Here is a 26,871-nt window from a genome sequence, read left to right on the forward strand (position 1 = left end):
GTGGGCGCGGGCTGAGCAGCGGGTAGGCTTGCCTGTGCCAACGCCCTTTAGCGCTGGCTCTCGCCCGCGACGGGAGCGGCTCTTTCTCTCCGCCACAGCCCCGAGCGAGGCACAGCCGATCGGGTGCCGCCCGCGGCCCGGCCTAGCGTAGCGGACTCAGGTGAGCACGGCGCCGCGTTCCACCGGCGGCCGCCGGGCCCCGCCTCGCCTCGGCTCCTCGTCCTCCATTTTGTGAGCGCGGCGCGGAGCGTTCGGCGGCCGCGGGCGGCGGAAGGAGCCGCCGGGCGGCGCCGCCATTTCACACCCGCCGGGGCTTTTCCCCTCCGCTCCGGGCCCCGACCTTCCCGCTCCGCCGCCGCCTCCCGCCTCGGCGCCCCCAGCCCCACCGTCCCTGGGGACGAGGCCGCCGCGAAGCCGTCGGGCCCCCGCCCTCGCCGCGTCCCCGAACCTGACCCCGCCCGGCGACGGCCGTGGCGCTCCTGGATGGGAATGGATGGCCTCCGTCCCGGGCCGGGGCCGCTCCCGCCGGGGGGAGGGTCGGTCCCGCCGCGCCCCGCCACCAGGAGGCGAAGCGGCCCGTGCTGCCCACGGGGCCCCGCCCGGTCCCGGTATCGCCTCCCGCCCCGCTGGGCTGCGGCCTCGGGGCCGAGCGCACCGCGCCGCTCGCTTTCTTTTGAAGTATCTTTTTCCGTATCCCGCCTTCCTTCGGCCCTCCCCTGCGGGGTGCGGGCACGAAGGGGCTCTCTGGGAGCCGGCCGTCCTCCTGCGCGTCCCCGCGTTTAGCAGCGCTTCGGTGCGCTCGCACGGGGCGCGCAGGGTGAGGACAAGAAGCCGCTCCGTACGCCGGTGCGTCTTACCGGCTCCTCGGCTGGAGCTGCGTTCCGTCCCTGGCTGGGTCTCCGCGCTGTCGTTTCCCCGGGGCGGGCCCCGGGACCGGCGCCCGTCCCTGCCGCAGGGTGGGAGGGTACCGGCGCTGCGCCGCGGGACGCGTGTGGGGATGGGGAGCTCCCTGCGGCCCCGGTAAGCGGGCTGCGAGGGCGCGGTGGGAAGCGCCGGCTACCGGAGTCACGGTCGCCATCCTTCTCCTGGCAGGCTCTGAGGCTCGTTCTCTCGCTGGCGGCGTGACGTCCCCGGCTTCTCCTGCCTTTGCTACGATACTGCCCTCGCCCCGCCGCCGGCCACCATGGATAAGACCGAGTTGATCCAGAAAGCCAAGCTGGCGGAGCAGGCCGAGCGCTACGACGACATGGCCACCTGCATGAAGGCGGTGACGGAGCAGGGGGCCGAGCTGTCCAACGAGGAGCGCAACCTGCTCTCCGTGGCCTACAAGAATGTGGTGGGGGGGCGACGCTCTGCCTGGAGAGTTATCTCCAGCATCGAGCAAAAGACAGACACCAGCGACAAGAAGATGCAGCTTATCAAGGACTATAGGGAGAAGGTGGAGTCTGAGCTCAGGTCCATCTGCACCACTGTACTGGTGAGTGGGGGCTTTGCTTCTTCTGTGTTTTATCTTGAGAGAAGCGGTATGCTGCTGTTTTCAGGAGTGAAGGTGGGCAATTGGCTGGGGAACATGTGAGGTATTATGCTGTGGTGGGGGGAGTCAGTGCAGTAACTTTTGTAGCTGCTGTGTCGGTTATTGTGAGGCAGAAAATCGTCTGCACTTTGCTGTGGGTGCTGTATGTGCAGAGGTAATTGAGATGTGCTCAGCTGTATTTGAGATGTGTGTCTGATGAAGTGACCTGTGTGCAGTACTACACTAGCTGAGCACAGAGATGCAGAGAATTTAGGCTCATGCCTGTTGGTGCTGTCATTAGTAAGCTCATCTTCATAAGGTAAACTGAAAAGAAAATGAAAGCCCTTTATTTCTTAAGCTAGTAACTTGTTAAGTGCATTTAAATTAATGGTATTCGTTTAATGTGCTGCTTCATGCAAGGAAAAACAGAGGCCTTCAAGAGACATTTTTAGATTTTCTTTCTTAGATAATAAAGTATAATTTTATTAAGTAAGACATCTTCGTTTAAAAGTTGGAAAGAAAGAGGTAGAAATTGGCTTTGTCAGACTCAAGTTGACTTATTGGGGTCTGTTCAAAACAAATATGCAGCAAATTTTGGACTAATGATCAACTGAGGTTTGGATACACAGGATACAGAAACAGGATATTCTATGACAGGTATAGTACACCTGAGCGTGTTTCAAAGCCCAGGAGTAAATATATCTCTGTGCCAGGAGCAGGATTCCAGATGCTTTTGATAGTGAAGCAGCATTGCAGTGCAGCAGGAGCTCCACAGACCTGTGTCAGCAGTATGGAAAGTGTGCGAACCTATTCTGTGTGATCAAGATCTGGCTGCAGGAAGCTGTGTGTGTGTAGTGCAGTGGTAATGGTGTGGCATGCAGTCTTCAGTGGTTATGCTGTGTATTTTTGATGTCTAGTATTGCAAGCATGAGAAAGGAAGCAAGTAAGTTTTTGATTTAACCTGAATTGGGTTAGGAGACCTGAGTTTAAAGGTAACAGAATTTGCATCTTGATAAGTGTTCTGGTTCAAGTACAAGGGTGCTGCTTTGGATTGTGCTGAAACTACCTATGTGCTTCCTTGCATGCTGCCACCTAGATTAGTTTCTAACCACAAGTTAGAGACTTCTCTAAAATGAGTTACTGTTGCTTGAAAATAACTTGGAAATACATTCATTGAATGAACTGAATCAATTTCTTGGTGTGTTTAAGATTCTCCATCTTCCAAAGAAATTGTTTCTACAGTTGTGCCTATAGTTAATTTGCAAAAACTTCACCTTTGTGAAAATGGTGCAACTTGTGTAGGGCACTGATTGTGGTTTCCTGTGAAAAGATTGGTGCTGAAATTTGGGTGTTGATACTAATGCCACTGTGATTCTGCTCCATCTTCTTTGGATTCCCTTTGGAACTAGCTTCTTGAGACCTGAGCATAAAGCTTATTCTTCAGACTTCTTAATCTGCCTCTGTCCTCTGAGATATGGATCCTAAGGGTAGGTTATGAGTAAAATCCCATGCTGTGCCATTGTAACATGAAGCTTGTGTTTGTGTTTGTCTGGGAAGGTTGAACACCTCTGGATGGTAAATTGACAAGCCATATTAAGCAGTGGTTATACTGAAATTATTCTAGTTGTGTCTAATGGTGTGCAGCAGTGCTAGCACAAACCTCTCATGTAGGGAAGGTGAGCTTCTCCTGCCCTATAACTGTCATCTTCCCCAAGTTCTAGTCTGTTTCCTTTGTTAACAGCCACAGTCTGGTTGGCAGCTTCATCCTCCTTGCCCGGAAGGCTGCAGGAAGTGAAGATAGAAACCTCCAGATGAGCATGCCTGCCCAGTTCCACCCTGCTGGCTAAGGTGTGTCTCTTGCTGGGAGATGACAGTTACCTGCTGCAAGCCTTTGTGCTTTTACTCTCTGTTGAGTGCCATGCGCAGTTACGTTCTGCTCTGCTGCTTTCCTCCTCCATCTACCTACTGCTGCTCTGCCCCGTGAGTCAGCAGCAGAGGTTGAAACTTATAATGTGCAGGCACTACAAAGGATGGGTTTCCTAAAGCTAAGCCACAAAGAACTTTTGATTCCTTCATCTTCGAATGGTATTTCTTAGCTACTAATATTATGGTGTCTGCTTGCATCTTTAGACATCTTTTGATCTTTGAATTTGAACTTTGGTGATGCTTTTTCAGTTCTGGGAAGACAGCTAAGCTGAAGCAACTGCTGGCAAGTAGTATGGAAAGGTTGCTTGTCATCTGGATATTTGGATTTAGCAAGGGTGGATGCACTGGGTGGAGTGGCTGCTGTTAGTCATACCACTAACAGGTTTTTTTTTCAAAAGTTTTTTTGATTTCTGGCATGGCACAGCTTTTCAAAGTGAAATGTATTTGCTCTTGTAGAAATACCTGTGCTAGCATTACAAAATACTGCTGATGGCTGGTGAAACTGCCAACACTGAATCCATAATTACTCCTTTGCTATGAAGAATGCCTCAAAATAATTAGATAAGGCATGACTTTAGGCTGTGGCTTGATAAGGACTTAAACATCACAAGAGTAGGAGCATCCAAAATCATACAGAGAGATATATCTCAAATGCGCATATACTTGTGCACATCTGTATACATAAAAATGTATGAAAATATGCATCTGTGTTACTAATTATTTAATCAGTGTGCCTTGTCAGTAGCTGTAGTGAGGTGTGAGAAATTGCATCTTGTGCCAAGCAGTGAAAATGTTGAATGTCTGCCATCCAAGTAGGAGCAGATGTGGTCTGAGCTCTTCTCAGCTCTTGATTTGGTCTTTGAAATGACTCTTCAGTGAAGAAATGGTATGATTTGTCAACCAGTGTGCATGAAATGCTTTATTTGAAAGTGACACCAACAAGTTTTAATCTTGCATTGATGGCTGAATTATCTTGTAACTGAGAGAATTGATGTTGGATTGCTCCTTAGGAATCAAAGTCCAAATGGTTCTGAAAACCCTTTTCTTTATGAATAGAGAAATAGATTGGCAACTTTACTCACCCCATCCACCTTGAGAGCAAAGTTCATGTTTCTTTCACATTCAGCGGGTGATTTCAAGGCAGGGTGGCTGGATAATAGAAGGGATGGAAGCAGTAATGATTTTCGTGTCATCAATGAAATAATGTAAGAAACTTTGACTGTGAGATGTATGATACCAGGCTGTGATTCTGGGTTCCTCAGGTTTTCCAGGAGAGTAACTTTTAAATGAGACTTGTCTGAGTGTGTGGATCAAAGTGCTGGGTTTGATAAGCAAGGTCCCTTGGCATGTCAGTAACTTGCATTATGTTCAGGCCCTTTTGGGGAAGGGGAAGTAAAACAGTGTAATGAGAAGCAGGACACCAACCCTTGACTGAAAGCACTCAACTTTTCACTGGCTTCTGGAGCATTTTTTCCCTCATGTATTTGGTAGTGCAGCATATGGGCTGTGTCTGGGTCTTAGTGTGATTTGTGCCCTTCATGGAGCAGTAGGGAGAGAGTTTTGATGGCTGCTTGCTTATGGCTTAGAACTTGGTGAGGAGGTAGTGGCTAAAGCTGCAAAGGCCTTGAAACAGCAGTATGGTGGTGGTTACATCCTCATGGCTGTAGCTGAAACGCAAACCGTTGCTCTAATCTGGTTCTTCAGTTACTGCAGAAGACTTAGAGATGTGGGGTTTCTCGCTTGTTTCCAGATGCCCCTTCAGGATGTCTTCCACAAACAGCTCTCCATTGCACCTGTCAGGTATTTCTAGGAATGAGAGAGTGCATCTTGGAGTTTGAAGAACGGACTGAAGGGGGTGTTGCTTGTGCTGGTGGTTCTTTTCTGGGCCCTGTGGCAGTACGTGCAATGAACTAGTCTTGAGCAGGAGGATGTACCTCACTTCAGTTATTAGTGCCTTCAGGTTTAGAGGATGCTTGTAAATGTTTGATCTTCTGTGAGGTTGCAGCATGCAATTCTGAAAGTGTGGCTTAGCACACTGCTTTTGCCAGCTCCCCTTTCCTTCCTTCCTCCTCACCCTCCCTCTTCAGACTGCAGCATTGTTAATACTTCTGCTTCGTGTAATTAAGAAACAATGAATACTAAGGGTAAAGTCTCTGTCCTTCTGGTTTTACTCCTTCTGTGGATCTTGTTCTAGAGCTAACCTATTTAACTGAAAAAGAAAGCAAAAAAAAAAACCCAACAACAACCAACCACCATTGAAAGCCATGTATTAGAAGACACTGCTTTTCCAACAGCACAGATTAATTATTTCACTGAAAATGAAGTCGGTGGATTAATGCAAAAGCAAATAGATTCCTGATTTCAACTAAAATTACCCGATGTCAAATGATGAACAAGCTTTGAACCTAACCCTGTTTTTCACTGCTGTTATCTTTGGCCTCAGAAAAAATAGAAATCGATTTATAGTTTAATTTTTGAATTGTACATGCGGGCATCATAGAATGGTTCAGCTTTAAGACCATCTAGTTCCAATGCCCTGCTATAGGCAGGGACACCTCCCTCTAGACCAGGGTGCTCAAAGCATCTGGTAAGTTCAGTGAATGTCAGCTTGGTGCTGTTACACGAACAAAATCTGTTTCTTTCTGCTTTCCTGTTCTAAATGAGCCGCTGAAGTTCATACAGAAAGTGTTGTAGAGGTGAAAGTGGCATCTGAGTAAAGGGCGTTACAGTTTTCTGAGGATGGGAGCTGGGTAAGATGCAGCGTTAATCTGAAGATCAGATACACTAACCACTGCAGTTAACAGTGCTTTGGGACTGGTATCAGTTCTCCTGACTGCAGCTGGGGCAGTGCCTCAAGTCATTCTCATTTTTTGCCATCTTTACATTGAAGCAAATGCTGTTGACTCACCCTCGTGAGTAACTGGCTAAAAAGCAGCTACTTCATGGCACGGAGCCAGGCCTTAGATTGGGAACAGTACTTCTTGGCACATCCCCAGTTGTGGAGTTACCGTTGAAGACTGTTTTAAATTTCAGTTCAGATCATGAATTCTATATTTAACTTACTCATAGCTGTATCTTAGGTCTTTTTTGTTGGCTTTTTTTTTTGTCCTTCACTAGAATCTGCTGCTGGAGTGCTACGTGTTTTCCTACAAGGAAAACTGAATCTGTTTCTGAGAAAGGATTGAGAATTGTAGGAGCAGTCCTAGAATGCATGGAGGTTCTTAGAGTGACTGAGATCTGCTGGATCACAATAAAAATAGCACAGGGGATTCTCCCTCCCGTGCAGCCATCCCTTGCAGCATACCACTCACCCTGCTGGATGCTGAACTTCTGAAATGTGTGCAGAGTGGTGAAGGATGCAGGATAAATGGCAGCAAAGCATTCTGTCTGAGGTCCTGGAAGCTTGTGCCTCTATTTGTGCGTGCAGCCTTATTTCCTTTTTTAGAAGCTGTTGGGGTGAGTTCAGATCACTGATTTGATATACGCAGATATCTAAATCTTGAGGTGAAGCTGAGAATGGGCTTAATTAATGTCTGTGGAAGGTAGAAAAGCATTGGCTTGAGGCATGTCTGCTCTTAAGAGTTCAGGAAGTGATCATTAGCACTCCTGCAAAGTCATGGCTAATAGTGGCTCCAGTGTTATCCTGTGAGAAGCAGGGTGTGCAGTAATGGGAATAGGAAGCCATAGCACTAATGCAGGTGACCCAGCTGTTGAGAGTGGGGCAGCCAAAGCTTCATCCATCTGTGGTGTCAAATCCATATTTTAATTAGGTTAAGCTGTAGATTAACTAGCATGGTTGTAGTCGAGCCTGTTAAAGCACCTATAATACTACTTGTTCATCAAGAATTATTAGATTTAGTAGAGGTCTTTTATTGGTGTGCTGGTGTTGAGGAAATGGGACATACTTGCAAGGTAACTAAAGGCACCAATGTTGGAATTTTTTTTTTACCCTGCTGAGGAAGTGACACGTAACAGCTGCTTCTAAATCACTCTCATGCAGGCATTTTTCCTATCCAGCAGGTGAGCAGAGAACGGCAGCAGATAGTTGTACAATAGATGCCTTTTTAAAATAAAGAGTAGAAGTCTCTATATTGAAGAAATAGAACTTGAAGTAGAAGGAACATTGTAGAGCTTGAAGGCTGAGTAGTTTGTATCTTTAGGAAGGCATAAATACAAACTGGGGTTGGCTGGCACGTCGTGAGAGCCATTGACTTGTGGTTGTTTCTGTATGGGAGCCGAAGCCTGATACTCTGCTCTCAGTAATGGGGAGCACCAGATTTTCTGAGGAGGGCAATGAGGAAAACTGGAGGTGATGGGGAAGGTGCTAAAGCAGCGATGGCGATATTTTCTTCTTTAGTTTGTGGGGCGGAGGTGTTTGTTAATGATCTGTGCTGTCTCAGTTCTGGAAATCTCTCTTCTTCTTTTATGTTATGCTTTTAGTCTTTGAGAACTGTATAATCAAAGAATATTAGGATGTTATAATCACAAAATAAACAAGAGAGTTAGGCAAAGCAGACTATGATAACAAAAGAGAATAAATGGAAGGCTTACCCCTATCCTGGGCTCACTCACAAAACACCAGCAGAGGCAATCTCCAGAAGAGATCCTTCCCCACTGGTAGCCAGCTCTTAAATAGGTCTAGGAGAGGTACAGCCAGGCTCCACACCTTTCAGCAGCACAGGTGAGTTGCCTTCAGCTGTGCTCCCTTGGCTGGCTCAGTGCTCACCTCAGGTGATCAATCAGAGGCTCAGGCTGTGACTCAGCAGTTCCCATACAAGAACCATGGGTTTGCTGACCCTGGGTGTTACTGTAGTGTTCAAATGCTTTTGTACTTAACAGTTAACATGAGTCTAATTCAATCGGGGGCTGACTAGCTAAGTAAGACTATTCTTGATGACTTGCAGTGCTTAATTTCGTACAGCTCCACGTTGTTCAGTGGTTTGAGCCTTCCAGGTTCCTCCTCACTTATTTCCAGGAAGCTGCAGCTGAGCATACAGCTGCCTTCTAGTTTGTGTCATTCACCCCGTGCATCAGAATGGCAGTTCATGTGAACTGGGCTCTGCAGCCATACCAAGCACTGGAAATAATTCCATGTCCTATGGCTCTGAGCACCCACCAAAACACAGAAGGCCTGTAAACCAAGAAGTCCCGAATTACCTGTGGTCTTGTTTGTACTTTCTTCTTAGTTTGTAAAAGGAACAAAGTAAGTAGTGTTGTACCAATTCCTAACATTGATGAAAGTGTTTATTCTAGCCTTTAATTCCTATAGATACAGGAACCATGTTATGCTCTGAAAGCAGGAAGCTGTTTGCTCTGATGCTAAATGTCCTACATACAGGCTGTACAGGCTGACACCATCTTATTTTCTGGATAAAATTTCATCAGGAAGTTTCGATGCCAGATGAATGAATGCTGCGAAGTCCTTGTAAGTGGAGAATGTTGTAAGTGGAGGTGGGCAGGCAGGGACTTAGCACCAAAGTCAGGGCTGGCTTTCTATGAGAACTTGTTAGAGGTTATCTGGAATGTTGGCATTTAGCTCTCAGAACTTAGAGTTGTTAGACTTCCTTAGCTTAAGGTTGTCTGGCTGGAGGATAACAAATTACTGGCATACTCTTAATGGGCTAAATAAAAAACCATATATTTGTCTCTCCTCAAAGTTACCATGGAGTAGAGCAATACAAAAGGCTCTTCCAGCAGCTCTGAGCAGTGAGAGAGAGGGAAGCACATGAAATTCTATTACCTTTCTGGCTGTCAGTGATAACAAGCCTTTGATCTAGGGCTTCCAAACAGAGCAAAAAGTGAACTGAATAAAAACAATCAGAGAGCTGTTGCTCAGAGTTCATTTGACAGCTTGAAAGGTTGGCTTTAAAAACAAGTTGGCTGCACAGGAGTGGCTGCCAGTAAACCCTGTGTAGCTCCTTGCTCTGGGTTCACTTTGAGTGTTGCTGGTCTTGTATCTCAGGGCCTTCAGCACTTCCATGGCTGCAGATCATGTAAGTAATTTTTAAATGCAAATTTAGGCTTGGCCTGCTATTCTGTCATTATGGAAGACTGCAAATGGAGCACTCAGGAGGAGACTTCTAGGTAGTCAAGGTCCTGAAGGGAAGAATTTATTATCAGTAATATGTTTGCTAAGTGTAAAATAACACTGGAAGTATATCAGGGGAAATCTGTAAATGGAGTTATGGAAGAAAGCTACTGATCAGTTGGAGATTAACCTGTCCATACAAAGGAAAAGGAAAAAAAAAAAAAACACCCTTTCCTGAGAGCTTTGGCTGTACTGTATAGCTATTATTTAATCAGAAACTGCAATTATTGAAAAAATAACACTTTTTGGACTCATTTCTCCTTGGCAGGAGAAAAAACTGTCAGACTTCAGGCATCTTTCATGAGAACTTGAATAATCCTTTTGCTGGATTGTTGGCTTTGTCTGATGAAGACCTGTGGAAAGGAGAACTTTCATTTCCACGCTTAGTGTTCCTGGCTTACGTAGTTCTTTGGGGACCACAGAACTTCTTGCTTTAGGAGTAATGTAAGCATGGAATGCTAATGCTAGATGAAATCAATCTCTGCCCCAGGTGGGAATGGTGTGGGCAGATGTGCTGTAGCTGAAGTTCCCAATGCATCTACTAAGTGGGATTCCAGATCGTTCAGGGCCAGTCCTAAATACAGACTGCCAGTTCTTAAAACTGTGTAGACAGCTGCTGAGGACTGAATGGAAAAGATGAATTAGGTCATCTCTCTGTTTCTGTGCCTGGTGTTTGCCTCTTTTCTGTGGTGCTTTGTCAGGTCATCTCGCAAGGTCGTGCCATTATTGGAAAGGCGCATGCATATTTTGTTCAATATATGCACTGTAGTACAGATGTCTTAGGAGGTCTGCATGGAAACTATTTAATGCTCTCCCCAAAGGAGGTGATGCTGAGAGCTTGAATCCAGAAGGATGAAGCGCTTACTTCTGCTGAATTAGTTTTGAAAGTAAAGTGATCTTTAATGCTGCAGCAGGGACTCTCCCTTTCCTGTCAAGAAAACAACTGCTGAATGTTAAAACACACTTAGGTTGCAGTGAGTCATGGTGTGGACTTTGGAATGACTGATTGAGACTTGAACTAGTCAGGGGCTCTTAGAATACCCACGTACTGGACAGTCAAAGCAGGAGGTTGTATGTGAGTATGGGTCTGACTGAGAGGTCAGAGCATACAGCACTGGTCTGTGCTGTCAGATGGTTTGGAACACATAACATTTGGACTGTTTAAACTTGCAGGTGATAATTGCCTTGAAGGAATGCATTGGTCTGAACCGTCTCAACAACTTCTCAGCTTTATTTTTTTTCTATTGCGATTGGTGGAAACCACTTGCCTGGATCTGCTTATAGGTGACCTATCTCATATGGTGCTATGATGGACTTACAACTGGGAAAATTCCTTAGTCTCCAGTATTTTGTATGTTGTAGGCCTGGCTGAATTTGGGAAGGGTTGTGTGCTTTGCATAGCGTGTCTGTTGGATTTAAGCTGCTTGTCTCCCAGTTGAGACTGAGTGTGACCTTGAATCTATGTTTGGAACAATGAGTTAACTTACTGAAAAAGAGTTCTGACATGCACTCTGAACATATGTGTGTGTTTGTTTCTGAGGTACCTTGCCTCAAAAATAGATTTACTTTGAAACAGTTTCTTTGCTTACACGCGGCTGTTTGTCTTGGTGGAGTTTGACCAGTGTGTGCTGTTGCAGGCAAGTACAACGTTCAGCTAATTGGAGTTACCTGTTCTCACCTGTATAATGTGTTCTGGTGGTTAACTTCAAAATCTTAAATAAAAATGGAAAATACAGAATGTTCTGCATCAGCTGAGGGAGGAATGCCTGGGAGATCTGAAGGTACTGAACCTGGTCTCTTAAAGAACTACTGAGGAGCACCTCCTCTGGTAGGGCTGAGGAGCGTTTGGGCAGCAGAGCACTGGAGAAGCTGAAGTTTGAGGAGCTGATCTCTTTTTATGCCATGTCTGAACTTCTTTCTTGGCAATGGAAGGCTGCAACTTTTTTAATACTATACATGTAAATATTGATTTGCTTCTCTTTCTGTCAAGGAGAAATCCTAATGACATTTCCTTTCTGCAGATACTTTATTTTGATCATGCTAGTGAAACCCTAGTGTGAATATTTCTCTTCAGTCACTAAAACCTGCAAATCCAGATTGCTTCCCCACAAACTATTATGTTTGCTTTTAAAGAATAGCAAAATTCTATGCCCAAAAGATGGAGATGGTAATGGAATAAGCTGTTCTAATTAACTTGAAGTAAGACGTCAAGGCCTTAGGCACGAGAATGTTGCTGAAATAGTCTGACTTGAAAAATCAAACTTTATCAGAACTCTATTCATGAAACTCTGCCAGGGATTTTGAACATCAGCACGCTTCTTCTGACCAGGCACAGCCTATGAAGTTGATGTTCCTGGAAGCAGACTTTTGGAGAACGTTGCTGCTTGTGATGCTTGATCTTGATATCAACTGGCTCTATTTCTTTCTTGATGGAATGTAGGTAATGTAGTACCACATCAAGTTGGTGACAAAGGTAAAACCCAATGCAGATGAGTCTTTTAGTGGCTTGACATTAAATAAATTGCTTCTGGAAGTCTGCAGTAACTTTAGCTTGCTTTGAAAAATAGACCTTGAGCTACTTCGAATCATAGAAGTGCCTGAGTTGGGAGGGTCCCACAAATGTCATGGTCTCCAGCCACCCAGAACCCCAAAGTAGATAGTCTTTGGAACTGACCTGGTTCATGTTCATCCTTTGGTATTAAACTGGTAAATGTGAAGAATAGATGCCAAAGCCATTAAGTAACATTGATATGCAAATACGTATGTTAATGTTCTTTTTCAGTAAGAAAAGCATATGCAATACTGGTGCAGGTGCTGAAGGCAGCTATCAACTTAATACTGAGTGTGCTGCTTAAAGACCTTCTTGGCTATCAGGAATCTTGACAGCAGAGTATGTGAGGAGAGAGAACAGCACAGATCAGGAGGTGGTATTATTTCTCTTCTGTTCAAACATAATACAGAGCTAAGTTGCGCAGAAGGTACTTAGTGCGTGTTGTGGTTGAACTTGATACCCTAAGGCAAACCTCTTCTGAAATAGATTGTGGGGAGCAGGCTGACTTCTCTGGAAAAGGAGGCAGGAGAAAGCATGCATGGCACGCAGCTGCTTCATGAATTGTAGGGGCTGGATGCATGCACAAATAATTATGAGGGGCCTGAGTCTTTAGGGAGCTTCTCTGTCTCTGTCAGGTGCTCCAAGTGAATACATGGCTGGCTTATTCCTTCAGGGCTTGCATTTCGTAAGGCATAATGATAAGGGAGTGATGAGAGCAGATGAATTAGATGTAATGTTTCTGGCTCAGTCTGGTTGCAATAGTCTGATGCTGTGGCTACGTGCTAACCATTGTCCTTACACAGTGAGGGAAGAGTGAAAGTAATGGTAAAGCTTCTCAGCTGGGAGAGAGCAAAAGGAGAATTGGAGAAGGGTCCAAAAAGGCAATTGAAATATAGAGTTGTTTTTGTCATGTAAAGGAATAAGTGTGCCAATGGTTGAGGGAGGGTATCACAATAAAATTCAGCTTTAGAGGGGGAAGAAATGGTTTGTTTAGAGGTTCCTAACTGGCTTCCCTTGGCCCCTTCAGGCAGCTGTGGATCTGCTCCAGGGACCATGTTGCTGGCATCTCTTTAGGAAATAAGTTTGTTTTTTGTTTTTTTTTTTTTTTAAAAAAAAGGGCCTCCCTTTGGTGGGGGGGTGGGATAAGAATATTGTCTATGGGAACTTGATGTTGAAAGGATGGGAAGTGTTGGCCCTCTGCAAAGGTAGAAGTGAATTGAGATATGTAAGCAACGCTAATGGGAAGGAAGAGGGGCAATCCTGTCACAATGCAGGAGGGTCAGTGTGCTGCTGGAGAATAACGTGTGTACAGGAAGCGGCAGATCCAACCACAGATTGTCACAGTGCAAACCTATTCTCATGCAGTCACCCTGAAATGAACGGTCTGGTTTGAGAACAGACTCTTGACTCCTGCTTCTTCATACCGCTTGTGGTTTGGAGGGTCACTCAGCAGCAGGGCAAGCCAGCAGAAAAGGACTCGAGTATCATGTGGCTTTTCAAGGAGGCATCTAAGGTATGTTTCATTTGCTAGAACAGGTAATGACTAGTTCCTTAAAAGATACTAAGAGCCATTGCAGATTTTGATGGTGCCAACTGTATACATACACTTCTCTAACCTGGTCCGTGCCCCCCTAGATTAAAAAAAAAAAAAAAGTAATAGGCACATTTGCTCTATATGAATTGAAATGGCAGTCTGACATACTATGAAACTTTCTTGGAATCATACATATGGGAGTCCCCAACTCTGTTTTTCAGTGAAACTTGCCCTAACAAATTTTGAGGTGGCTGAGATCTCCCTCATTGTTCAGGCTGCCCATTTTCATTTTAGTTACTAATAACTAAGTTAATAATAAGTTAACTAATTATTAAGTTAATAAGTTGATAATTAATAATTAAGTTAATAATAAGTTAATTAAGTTACTATTAACTGTGGGATAGATGAGTGGACAGTGAGGTGGGTTGAGAACTGGCTGACTGGCAGAGCACAGAGGGTCGTCGTTGGCAGTGCAGAGTCTGGTTGGAGGCCTGTAACCAGCGGTGTTCCTCAGGGGTCGGTGCTGGGTCCGGTCTTGTTCAACATCTTCATCAATGACCTTGATGAGGGGATAATGGCCACCCTCAGCAAGTTTGCTGATGATACGAAGTTGGGAGGATTGGCTGACATGCCTGAAGGCTGTGCTGCCATTCAGCGAGACCTGGACAGGCTGGAGAGCTGGGCAGAAAAAAACCGGATGAGGTTTAACAGAAGCAAGTGTAGAGTCTTGCATCTGGGGAGGAATAATTGCATGCACCAGTACAGGTTGGGGGATGAGCTGCTGCAGAGGAGCTCTGCAGAGAGGGACCTGGGTGTCCTGGTGCATGACAGGCTGGCCATGAGCCAGCAGTGTGCCCTTGTGGCCAAGAGGGCCAATGGCATCCTGGGGTGCATTAAAAAGAGCGTGTCCAGCAGGTCGAGGGAGGTGATCCTCCCCCTCTACTCTGCCCTGGTAAGGCCTCATCTGGAGCACTGCGTCCAGTTCTGGGCTCCCCAGTACAAAAAAGACAGGGATCTCTTGGAAAGAGTCCAGCGGAGGGCCATGAAGATGGTGAAGGGCCTGGAGCATCTCTCCTATGAAGAAAGGCTGAGTGAACTGGGTCTGTTCAGCCTTGAGAAAAGAAGGCTGAGAGGGGACCTGATCCAGGTCTATAAATATCTAAGGTGTGGGGGGCAGAATGGTGAGGCCGGACTCTTTTCAGTGGTGAGTGGAGACAGGACAAGGGGAAACGGCTGGAAACTGCAGCATAGGAAGTTCCGCACAAATGTGTGCAAGAACTTCTTTACAGTGAGGTGACGGAGCACTGGAACAGGCTGCCCAGGGAGGTGGTGGAGTCTCCTTCTCTGGAGATGTTCAAGACCTGCCTGGATGCCTACCTGTGCGACCTGGTGTAGGGAACCTGCTTTGGCAGGGGGGTTGGACTCGATGATCTCTGGAGGTCCCTTCCAACCCCTACAATTCTGTGATTAAACTTGTACTTGATGTAAGATTCTGTGACTGATTGCTGTATGATGGAAAGACAGAAAAGCCCAAATGGGGAGTGGTTGTAGGACATCTGGAGTTTTCTAGTCTGTTACTGCGAAGCAAATTCTTACCATGCATGTCAGCTCTCACTGCCCTACCAGCATTTTCCATCTATTAGAGGGAGGGTGTGATGGATTGCAAGACATGATAATGATGATGTCTTGAGATGAATGGCTCACTAAGCATTCCAAATACCTTACAGATTTGAAAGATAATCAGGATAGAGATAAATTAGCTTTGCTCAGTCTGTTTGCATTCTCTTCTGTCCTACATGACTGATAAACACAAAATCTTGGTCCACTTAAAGCTATTAAAAAAAAAAAAAAAAAAAAAAGTAAGGTGCACAAATGGGGAACAAATATGCTCCACTCTCAGTGGTGGAGGTGCAGATCTCTTACCACAGAATCTCTGAATGGCCAGAGTTGAAAGGGACCTCAAGGATCATCAAGCTCCAACCCCCCTTCCTCATGCAGGGCCACAAACATCCATATCTAATACCAGCCCAGGCTGCCCAGGGCCCCATCCAACCTGGCCTTGAACACTCCAGGCACGGGGCATCCACAACCTCTCTGGGCAGCCTGTTCCAGCACCTCACCACTCTCTCTGTAAAGAACTTCCACCTGACATCCAACCTAAATCTCCCCTCCCTCAACTTAAAACTATTTCCCCTTGTCCTGCAGTTATCAACCCTTTCAAAGAGTTGATTCCCCTCCTGTTTGTAGGCTCCCTTTAGGTATTGAAAGGCTGCAATGAGGTCACCTTGCAGCCTTCTTTTCTCCAGGCTCAACAAGCCCAGCTCCCTCAGCCTTTGTAGGAGATGCTTCAGTCCCCTGATCATCTTTGTGGCTCCTCTGGACCCTCTCCAACAGCTCCCTGTCTTTCTTGTACTGGAGGCTCCAGACCTGGATGCAGTACTCCAGATAGGGCCTCACAAGAGCAGAGTAGAGGGGGACAATCACCTCCCTGTCCCTGCTGGCCACCCGTCTTCTGATGGAGCCCAGGATATCACTTGCTTTCTGAGCTGCAAGGGCACACTGCTGGCTCATGTTAAGCTTTTCATCCATCAGGACCCCCAGGTCCTTCTCCACAGGGCTGCTCTCAAGGACCGCTCCTTCCAGTCTGTATCGATGCCTGGGATTCCTCTGGCCCAAGTGTAAAACCTTATGTGGTGTGATGATGATTTTGGAGGCCCTAAATCAGTGATGAGCTGTCAGTGGGAGCTGCTGTCTGGACAGTTCCACTCCTCCAGCTGAGGAGCACCTAGGAAATAAAGCAGCATATGTAACTTGCTCTTTGCTGTCTGAAAAAGACTTTCCTAACATTGACTTTTTTTTCTGATAGTTTTCTCGGACTTCTGCATGGAATCACGAGGTTTTTGGAGAAGAGGAGGCTCAGGGGAGACCTCATTGCACTCTACAACTTCCTGAAGGGAGGCTGTGGTGCAAAAGGGTCTGGCCTCTTCTCCCAGGCAAATAGTAGGACCCGAGGAAACGGCAAGAAGTTATACCAGAGGAGGTTTAGGTTGGATATTAGGAGAAACTTTTTCTCTCAGAGAGTGGTCAGGCACTGGAATGGCTGCCCAGGGAGGTGGTGGAGTCGCCGTCCCTGGCAGTGTTCAAGAGGTGCCTGGATGAGGAGCTACGAGAGATGGTTTAGTGCTTGTGGTACTAATAGGAATGGGAGGGTGGTTGGACTGGATGATCTTGCAGGTCGTTTCCAACCTTGTGATTCTGTGATTCTGTGTGATTCTGTGATTCAAGCCTGCATGATGCAGGCAGCGCTTTGAGGATGCACTGACACACTGTGCATCTCTGCAGGGCCTCAAGAGAATCAACAACTCCTCCTAATTTAATGTGTGCTGACTTACTTAGTGTGCACTCAACTCCATTGTCTGGGTCATTGATGAAAACACTGAAGATAGCTGGCCCTAAAGTTGAGCTATGGGGAGCCCTGCTTTTGTTGGGTCAGCAGCCTGGTGTAACTCCATTTACTACAACTTTGATGGGCTTGAAGCGTCAGGCTCATACTTGTGAGTCCAGCTGTGTGTCCAGGAGGATACTGTGAGAGATGGCTGTAGAAGCTCTTCTAAATCCCACAAACCGCTCATTCCCTAGGCAGGTATATTTGTCACAGAAGGATATTAAGTTAGTAAGACATGATTTTGCCTTCATGAACCCATGTTAGTTTTGTCAGATGACTGCATTGTCTTTCAAGTGACTTTGAATAAAACTCTCCATAATTTTACCAGACACTGAAGCGAAACTGACAGACCTATAATTACCAGTCGTCTTTTCTGCCTTTCTTGAAGATTGGAATAACATTTAGCAGCTTCCAGCTGACTGGAGCCTCTGCAATTTCTGCAGACTGTTGACCAGCCTTTCCCAACGTGCAAGCTGCACTCAGCCCAGCACAGCTCATCCTGCACCTGCCCTGGGTCCTGATGGCTGTGCCTCTGCCCCATCGGGCAGCCTGGTTTGGCTCCACGTCATTGCTTCTTGGCAGTATGTACATTTGTGGGCAACTGTTTTCAAGGTGAAGCACAGGAAAAATAAAATATCGTGAGAAATCTCTGATGAGCACCTTGAGAGCTCACTAAGAATTACAGCCGCTGCCATCAAACCAGACTCAGGCATTAGTTTTTTCAGAAACGAGGTCAGATATCCTACTAGTTTTATGGTTGCTTTTAAATTTTTTTTTTTAATGAAAACATGAAGTTACTGAAGTGCAATAACTGGTTTATATTTTGTATGTGGCCTGAGACAGTTCTTCACTCCATGTGGCAAGCCAAAAGGTTGAACACCTGTGCTGTTGCCAAGCAACTGAGACAAGGCTCATGGTATTGACGGTCAATTCAGAACCCTAGGATGAATCTCATCAGGCCCCATAGACTTGTGTGCAGCAGCAAATCCTATACAAGTTCAATGCCAGCTTACCTATACTGTAGCTGTGGTCCTTCAGCCCATTATTGCTTTTAAAGACAGGAGAAGGCATCTTTAGCAGGGACTTACCAAAGTCTTGTTCCTCCTGTTGATTCTTCTCCTGAGTGCATTGGTGTTAACACATCTCAAATACGTTCCAGCTTACTCGATACATGGTGGAACAGGATGAAAGCTGTCACCAGCACACTGTCCCTCAACCACTGTCCTGCCATCCTATGGTTTACCATTAAGAAGCCTGTTACTCACCCCTTTTCGTCCTTGAAACTACTCTAAAGCTGTTTTAAGTCAACCCTGCTAACTCTGAAGAGGAAAAAAAAAAAGGATCTGACGGGCTGATTGGATCTGATCCCTCCAAATGGAGTTGCCTGCAACAACCCAACGTTTCTTCTTCGTGAGGTGGTGAGCAGCCATAGGGCAAGAGGCAGCAGGTGTGAAACTGAAATGTGGGGAGCTCTGAGGAGGAACTTATTTACTGCATGGATGACTGAATGCTGCAGCAGATTGCTCATAGAGGCTGTGGAGTCTCCATCTTTGAGATTCTGAGTTGACGGAGATTCACTCACTGGCCTGACCTTGGTGACTCTTAGTATGGATCATCATCTACCTCATCATGTCTCTACGCAGTCTTATTTTGGCATTAATAAAAATAAGAATAATCAGGGATATAGTCTTATCAAGTACTTGTTTTAAAATCTTGTACAATGCTTCCTTCTTAGTTGTCTGGTCAGTGTTCCTTAGACTGGCATCATTTCTCACCTGTAATCTGTGTACATGTATAAATCGGATCTCACCTGCTTAAGGTAGTCCCAGCATTAGAATGTCCTTCAGAGATTGCTAAGTTTTCCTCACCAGTTTAAGGAACCTTTCTAAGCACAGCTGTGTCAAGAATCAACTTTCTCATCTCTGAGAGGTTTCTTTGGAACTTCTTCATTGTAGCTGAGGGTACTGCATTGCTGTCTCTGAGCCTTTGAAACTGTTTTGTGCTATCGTGACTGGCATAGACATCCATCTATGGAGAGCGGCATTGGGAAACTACCTACGCAGAGCTCAAACCTGCAGGGTGGGAATAACTTGCTGTAAAGTGAGTGACTCATGCAAAATAACAGTGTTAATGCGATTTTATTACCCATCTGCCTACTCTGTCTTACTTCTTGTTTTGAAACATATCTAAGGTTTTGCTGTTGCTTCCATAACACTATTGAGGTGTGCTATTTAATACATTCATGCAAGCCCTTCCATACTTCACCATGTGAAGCAAGGAGGTTTTTTTAATAGTTTATATGCCCTGTTAGGCAGTGTGTGGTCTTTGGTAGTCTCTTTCTAACATTACAAGACTTAAAAAGTCTGTTTCTGACTTGCTAAGTGGAAGGATGTCGGGTGCCAGGTAGCACCTTCTCTGCTGCTGTGTTCCCATGGAGTGTAGTAGGAGGGCTTCCAGCTCTTTACTGTTCCCTAATGTGGTGGTAGGAGGATGTTTGAAAGGAGCTACAAAGCAGACTGTATTGTGATGTTATATCTATGGTAAGAATGCTGTGTAGAAGCTCAGAAGGGTTTTTTTCACCCAGCTAGAAGTGCTCTGCTACAAATGGCAGTTTAGAATCATTACCAACAAACACCTCAGAGGGTTTGGGATGAGTAAGCTCTTGCAGATGGGTTGCTGGCAGGTAGTGGTAATGCTGTTGCAGTAGGCATTGGAGGAAGAATGTTTGTATCTAAAATTCAGTTGAACTCGAACATTACTTTTGTAGCTGCTTGAAGTTGGCTTTCTGCAGTTTTTATGACCTGATAATTTTCCAAGTAACTAAATACAGATCATTATTGCTTCACTTCTTAGTGTAAAGTTGTTCTCAGTTCTGTGGGGCTTGAGTGTGTTGGAGCCTACTGGCATCTTTTGTAAACTCCAGAGAGCATGGCTGCTTTGGGGTCAGGAGCCAGGTAAAATCCATGGGGCTTGGGGACGGGGAAGACAGAAAACATTCTCCCTGTTGGTTCTCTGAAGCACCTGAAAGCGAAGTGCTGCTATCACTTGCTGGAAATCCAAACCTCCTCCTTCACTCCTACCATGGAAGGGCTAGGGATGCATTTATACAGAATGCTGCACAGCTTGGAAAATAAACTCATCTCATCTTGCCTAGAGGTCTGCAAACCTGTCCCTGTTCCCCTGGCTGTAGGGAACATAGAATTCTCTGAGTTGATGGGGATCCAGTCCCTCCTCTGGCTCCACACAGGACCACCCAAAATCAACCCCTGTGTCTGAGAGCAGTGTCCAGATGCTCCTTGAACTCCAGCACTCAGGGCCGTGCCCACAGCCCTGTGCAGCCTGGTCCATGCCCTCTGCCCTCTGGCGCAGACCCTTTCCCTCACCCCCAGCTGCCCCTCCCCTGGCACAGCTCCATGCCTTTCCCTCGGCCCTGTTGCTGTCACACAGAGCAGAGCTCAGCGCTGCCCTCCTGCCATCAGGCCTCCCCTCAGCTCCTCTGCTCTGGGCTGAGCGCGCTGAGGGGCCTCTGGCACAATACAAATGTCCTTTGTGTACTGTCCTCCCCCTACCCCCCCCAAGCCCCACCCAGTGCAGGAGGTGAGGTTGCACAGAGCATTGCAGGACAACCCCTCCCCTTTTCTGGTGGCACTGCTGGGCCTGGTGCACCGCAGGGTCCAGCTGGTCCTTTGGGCTGCTGGCTCACGTTCCTCTTGCAGTTAGCCAGAATCCCCAGATCCCTTTCTGCAGGCTGCACTCCAGCCTCTCATTCCCCAGTCTGTACATGTAGCCATAGCTGCCCTCTCCTAGGCACAAAATCCAGCACTTGCTGTTGTTCAGGTTCACGTGGTTGGTGATTGCTCAGACCTTCAATTTGTCAAGGCCTCAGGGGAAGAAGAGCTATGTGAGCAAACAAGCAGGGATTCAGGATGGTGCTGGCCAGCAGGGTCTGGCTGTACCAGCTCCTGGTGCTGCTGTCTGATGAGGCTGGCTGCCAACTGCATGGGTGCAGACCTGTAGCTGCCTCTGGTGGGTGGGTTGCAGATCCTTTATCTCAAGACTAATGAATGCAGTTTGTACAGAATGCTGCACAGTTATTCCTCGTGCTTTTCTTCCTGTGAAGCAGAATGAGTTCTTATAAATAGCTTTGGCAATTATTGCATAATGTTTCGTTTTTCCAGTAAAAGCTTACTTCTTTGAAGTGATGTTTTTATGAGAAGTATCTATTCTGAAACGAAACTCAGTCCTGAAACTCTATGCCAGTAAGCCTTTTTTTGTTACTTTTTCTGCACTCTGATCAGATAATTGACTGAAATGATCGTCTTAATAGAGTATCTAGCTTTGTGCATTTGCACAGTTTGTTCAGTCTATCTAAAATGCTCTTTAAACTTTTTTTTTGCATTAATTTGTAGCTAACATTAAAGTCTATGTAAAAATGCTGAAGAAAATAAATTTAACTTAGTTGAAACAGTGTTTATAACATGCTAATGTCTTGATTCTCTTTTTTTTTTCCAGGAGCTGTTGGACAAATATTTAATAGCTAATGCAACTAATCCAGAGAGCAAGGTATTCTACCTGAAGATGAAGGGAGACTACTTTCGGTACCTTGCTGAAGTTGCCTGTGGTGATGACAGAAAACGTGAGTGCCTTTTGGTCCTTAGGTCATTGTTAGCTAATGAACTTCAGTTGTGAGCCATGGGGGAGAGGACAGTAAGTGAACTACACACATCAGTGTCTGACTCTGAATTTATGTTTAAGTCAGCAGTGTGGAAAAGACCAGGTTTGTTTCTATAGGCAGAGGGTAAAATTCTGAATACACCTTTAACACAGTATGCAGGGAGATTTTGGCTGGTGTTCTTGCCATCTACCCTGTGCTTCTGGATAGCTGTCTAATACTGCTTATTCAGAGCTTTTGGGGAAAAAAATAGGTGTTAGTCTGGGAATATACTTGATGTCATCATCCATGAACATGTTATGCTTAATCATGATTTTAACCATCTAAATGTGGAGTAGTCTTCATTGGAGTCTTCCAGCTAAGATTTTAAATAAGTAACAGCATTACTAGTTCAGTAACCATGGAGAAAAGTATAAGCTCCCTGGGAAACTTGATGTTGATAGGGATCATAGAATCACCGAATCACAAGGTTGGAAAGGACCTACAAGATCATCTAGTCCAACCGTCCTCCTGTCACCATTGCTACCCACTGAGTTACTAAAGCACATCTCGCAGCTCCTCATCCACACACCTCTTGAACACCACCAGGGACAGTGACTCCGCCACCTCCCTGGGCAGCCATTCCAGTGCCTGACCACTCTGAGAAAAAAAAATTTCCTTATGTCTAATCTAAATCTCCTCTGGCACAACTTGTGGCCGTTTCCTCAGGTCCTATCTGTTGTCTGGGAGAAGAGGCCAGCCCCTCCTCATCACAGCCTCCCTTTGGGGCTAATGTCATCCCTGTAACATTAGTTTGCCCTTCTGGACCCAGCAGCAAAGACCTGGAAAACTTCACAGCCTAGCAGGGTTACTTGTCACTGGGCGTCCTAAGAAGGCACTTAGAACTTGTGCAGGTGTAGGTGGTCCTGAGTACCTCAGTAAGATCTTCTGGGGAGTGTTTTAATTCTGTCCAGAGGATGTACTGAAGTAAATAACAGAACTGTCTTGCAAGGTACCCAGGTGCTGTTGTGATGTTAAAAGTTGCGGTACGGCAGAAGTTAAGGATGCCTTTCTGAGTAAGAAACAAAAGTTAGTTCTGGAGTGATGCTGTAGTGAAGAAGAGAGATGAAAGGCCTTGAAAGGATTGAAGTTGGAGGATGAAAACACAGAAAACAGAGTAAAAATCTTCACGTGAATTAGTTGCTTTCAGGAATTTTTAGCCCTTCATCTTATTCAAACGACACCAGCAGGTCCAAGTTCAGTAGATGCGGCTTGTCTCTGCTTTTCACAAAGATACTCTAATCTGTGTTTTTGTCTCAAGCAACAGCTACAGATCTGGACTTCTCTAAGCAGAGAAATGCCAGCATATCTTAGCTGAAAAGACTGCTTGTAAAGTGATCCTACATGCTGATACGGGTTGTTACTGTAAGAGAAGGACTGATTGATAACCTTACTAGTGGATTTTCTTGCTTTCCATGTGAAGAACTTGTGTTACATGTATCACCACGTACACACTTCGTGCTTGGCTTTTGGAAAACGTCTCTAATATCTAGGCAAGTTTCCTGCATTAACTAGGCTTTTTGCCTTTTTTTCTTGTTCTCAGTAAATCAAGAATAGACCATTAGTGCTCATTACACCATAAATATTGAGAAGCTTCCATGTATGTTAACAACTTTCACTTAACACTTAACAGACTTTATTTAGCGGGTTTTTTTTTACTGACACTTCAGCAGGGGCATTTAGGGTTACTTTGGCCCTTTGGTTGTCTTCCAGAAGACAATCTTGACTAGCCCATATGCAGCATTCCAAGTGTATCTGCTTTGGCCTATTAACCTCTTCACAATGTGGGACTTTTCCAAATTAATCTAAGCATGACCTCATTTTTTTTAATCTCGACTTCCTGTTTCTCCTCACCCAGTTTTTGAAGGCAGATACTTAGTTTTTCAGAACCATGCAGCACGTGCCTTCTAGACTTCCTCAAAAAGAGGCAGGTCTGTACAAACTGTTGCTTTCTTAATGCTACACACCCAACTCAAACATGAGTATGTTCATCCTGTGCAGAGAGCTCTGTAGAGCTCTCTGGATGATTTTTGGATGATGGATGATTTTTTTTGATACCTAAGGATCGTGTTGTGTCAGAGGGCATACGTTTATATGTCAAGCTGAGGTACTGTAGTAATTTTCATTGTCTGTGTTTACTAACCTTGTAGGTTTATCTGTCTTTGTAGTACCTTCATCTGCCTCCTGCAGTTTGTCAGTGTGGTACCTCCACCTAAAATGGATCCAAAATGATTGCCATGATTTAAAGCAGAGTAGACAGTCCTCAGTGCAGGGCTGTCCGCTCTCCTGCTAAGCATCGTATCTTTAATGAACAAACAAAGTGACCCTAACTCATACTGAAATATTTCATATTCTTTTAACAGAGACAATAGAAAACTCACAGGGGGCTTACCAGGAGGCATTTGATATCAGCAAGAAGGAGATGCAGCCAACACATCCGATTCGCTTGGGTCTAGCTCTTAACTTCTCTGTATTTTATTATGAGATTCTCAACAACCCTGAGCTTGCCTGCACACTGGCCAAGACAGTAAGTTGTTCTTCAGTTCTCTGTGCATGCTGGACAGTAGAAGAGTGTTTATGCTTAAAATTATCTGAATGACTATTTCCTAGTGTTCATCCTATGTTGTATAGCAAGTTTATGAGCTCATGTTGTTAGTGGAATTAAAGGAGTGCAAGCCAGTTGTATTTAAATCCTAAGCAGCACGACAAGTTTTTACTGCCTTTGTTCATGTTTCTGGTAGAGCAATTCAGGTCACTAATTTCTAACATTACTTTTTTGGATTTAAAAAAAAAGCTGCCTATACTGATAAATGTAGCTTCTGTTTTTTAATGATTGGTCAGTAGAGTAAAGATGGTTTAATCGTTGCAGGCGTTTGATGAGGCCATTGCAGAACTTGATACACTGAACGAAGACTCATACAAAGACAGTACCCTCATCATGCAGTTACTTAGAGACAACCTAACAGTAAGTTGACGTTTTCTGTGCTGTCAGTTCTGTAATCTTAATTGCTTAGACCAAATTTGTCATGAAACGGAAACATTATTTAGCACAAAACTTAGTAGTTAATTCAGGCTGTTTACCGTATTATATTTTCAACTTATGCTACATTAAGGCTGAATTATGATGTCATCAACTCCATGCTGTCTAACACAGAATGACAGCTTGGCTTGTTTGTGTTCCTCATTTCTTGATGGCCTTTGAAAGGAACAGAGGAAGGTGCTTTCAGCTATTCTAACATACAAAATAGGGCAAGGAGTACAAAAATAGTAGTCCATGATGTGTCAAGAGATTCTTTCTAAAACTCTGTGATCGTTACCTCAGAAACGAGGTGTCTTTCCTGTTGTTACATCCAGTGTAGCTTACTTTAATTCATTTTCCTGATTTTTTTCATTAAAACAAAAGGTCTGGAATTACAGTATACTAATGATGAGTTGACTTTTGGGCATATGTTGTAATGATTAGCTGTAAGAAAAGCGCCTAATGGAACTTTTGGGCTCTTAAAATGTGTAACTATGGTAATTTTTATAGAGAATATCCTCTCTGTGGATAGTTCACTGCACTTAAAATTGCAGCAAGATTTATAATTTTATTATATTTCTTCAGTAGAAATGGCTTTATTAGCATTATAGAATGCTTTGTCTCAATAACCAAAATGGCGATCTTCGCTTTAGGATCTAGCCCTGCTTTTTAAACTGATGTTTCTCCTGAAGTTGTCATTCAGACTTGAGTGGTCTCAGGTTAACGATGTAGGTTGTTACTGAGCACAGAAATCTGGACTTCACAGTCTGCTCTGCCTTTAAGAGCTGAGGAGCATCACTGGTTGTGCCTGCTGCATGGGGAAATGTTTCCAGTTACCCCTGCACAATCAAGGGGTATTGATAAACCCATAAGCCAGGGTTGTACAGCTCCAACGCGTTGGTCTTTTGCCTAGCTCCTGAAATGTAATTGCTTATTTCTGCATGATAGTTGTCTCCTTTTGGAAATAAAACTCTGCTTCTGAAAGCTGACGCCACTTTTCTTTTCTTTCTAGTTATGGACATCAGACAGTGCAGGAGAAGAATGTGATGCTGCAGAAGGTGCAGAAAACTAAACTGCACATGGGGTGTCATTCTCCCTTTCCTTCTCAAGAAACCTTTTTACACGTCTCCATTCCTTATAGCTCCACTTGGATTTCCTATAGCAAAGAAAACCCATCCATGTGTATGGAAATCAATTTATAGTCTTTTCACACTGCAGCTTTGGGAAAACTCCATTCCTTGATTTGTGTTTGTCCTGGCCTTCCTGGTGTGCGGTTACTGCTGTAGAAAAGTATTAATAGCTTCATTTCATATAAACATAAGTAACTTCCAAACACTTATGTAGCGGACTAAAATGTACCTGGTATTTAAAAACAAATCTGAACCAGTTCCTGCCAGTTGACTGTGTTTTGTATTACAGTAAGATATGAAAATGTAGTTAATTGCAACTAAAGAGTGTTCCACATAGCTTTTAATTCTCCACATTCCCTCCTTATTCTGCAGGTTTTCCTTTCCATAATTGACTTTCACATGCTACTGTGTATTTTTCAGTAGAGGTATGGAAGTATTGGTCCTGATCAAGTTGAGCATTTCTAGCTTGAAAATTTACAAATCAAATTGCTTCCTGTATAATGTAAGACAGGAGCTCGTGTGTTCGAAAACAGGGGCTACTCTTAATCTTCAGTTGCTGCTGTTTGAGTTTATATCCCTTCCCAATAAAAGTTCACTTACACTCCTGCCTTTGTAGTTCTGGTATTCACTTGACTATGTATTAGAAGCAGCATGTTACTGCCGGAGTACAGGCAGTGCTTTTTGGCAGACTAAAGTGCATGTCATTTCTTAATACACTGGAATGGGAAAACCAATTGAAGTTCACATGTCCAAGTATAAAATTTAGTACTTTTCCATGCAGGTTTGTGCACATGTGAGAAGGTGTCAAGTTTGTCCAGTGATTGTTATTTAGAGAGTTCGGACCACTATTGTGTGTTGCTAATCATTGATTGTAGTCCCAAAAAAGCCTTGTGAAAATGTTATGCCCTCTGTAACAGCAAAGTAACATTAAATAAAATTACATTTTATAAACCA

General features: G+C 44.8%; 1 protein-coding gene across 1 annotated transcript; it reads left to right on the plus strand.

Moving 5' to 3' along the window:
- Positions 1-26,871, plus strand: YWHAQ (tyrosine 3-monooxygenase/tryptophan 5-monooxygenase activation protein theta). The gene is made up of 6 exons (XM_048936942.1): positions 1-160; positions 1,093-1,477; positions 21,570-21,693; positions 24,132-24,295; positions 24,638-24,733; positions 25,800-26,871. Exons 2-6 carry the CDS (start codon positions 1,184-1,186, stop codon positions 25,857-25,859), a joined length of 738 nt encoding a protein of 245 aa, XP_048792899.1. The 5' UTR covers positions 1-160; positions 1,093-1,183; the 3' UTR covers positions 25,860-26,871.

The sequence above is a fragment of the Lagopus muta genome, chromosome 2 (genome assembly GCF_023343835.1).
Source record: "Lagopus muta isolate bLagMut1 chromosome 2, bLagMut1 primary, whole genome shotgun sequence".
In the NCBI taxonomy this organism is placed as follows: domain Eukaryota; kingdom Metazoa; phylum Chordata; class Aves; order Galliformes; family Phasianidae; genus Lagopus; species Lagopus muta.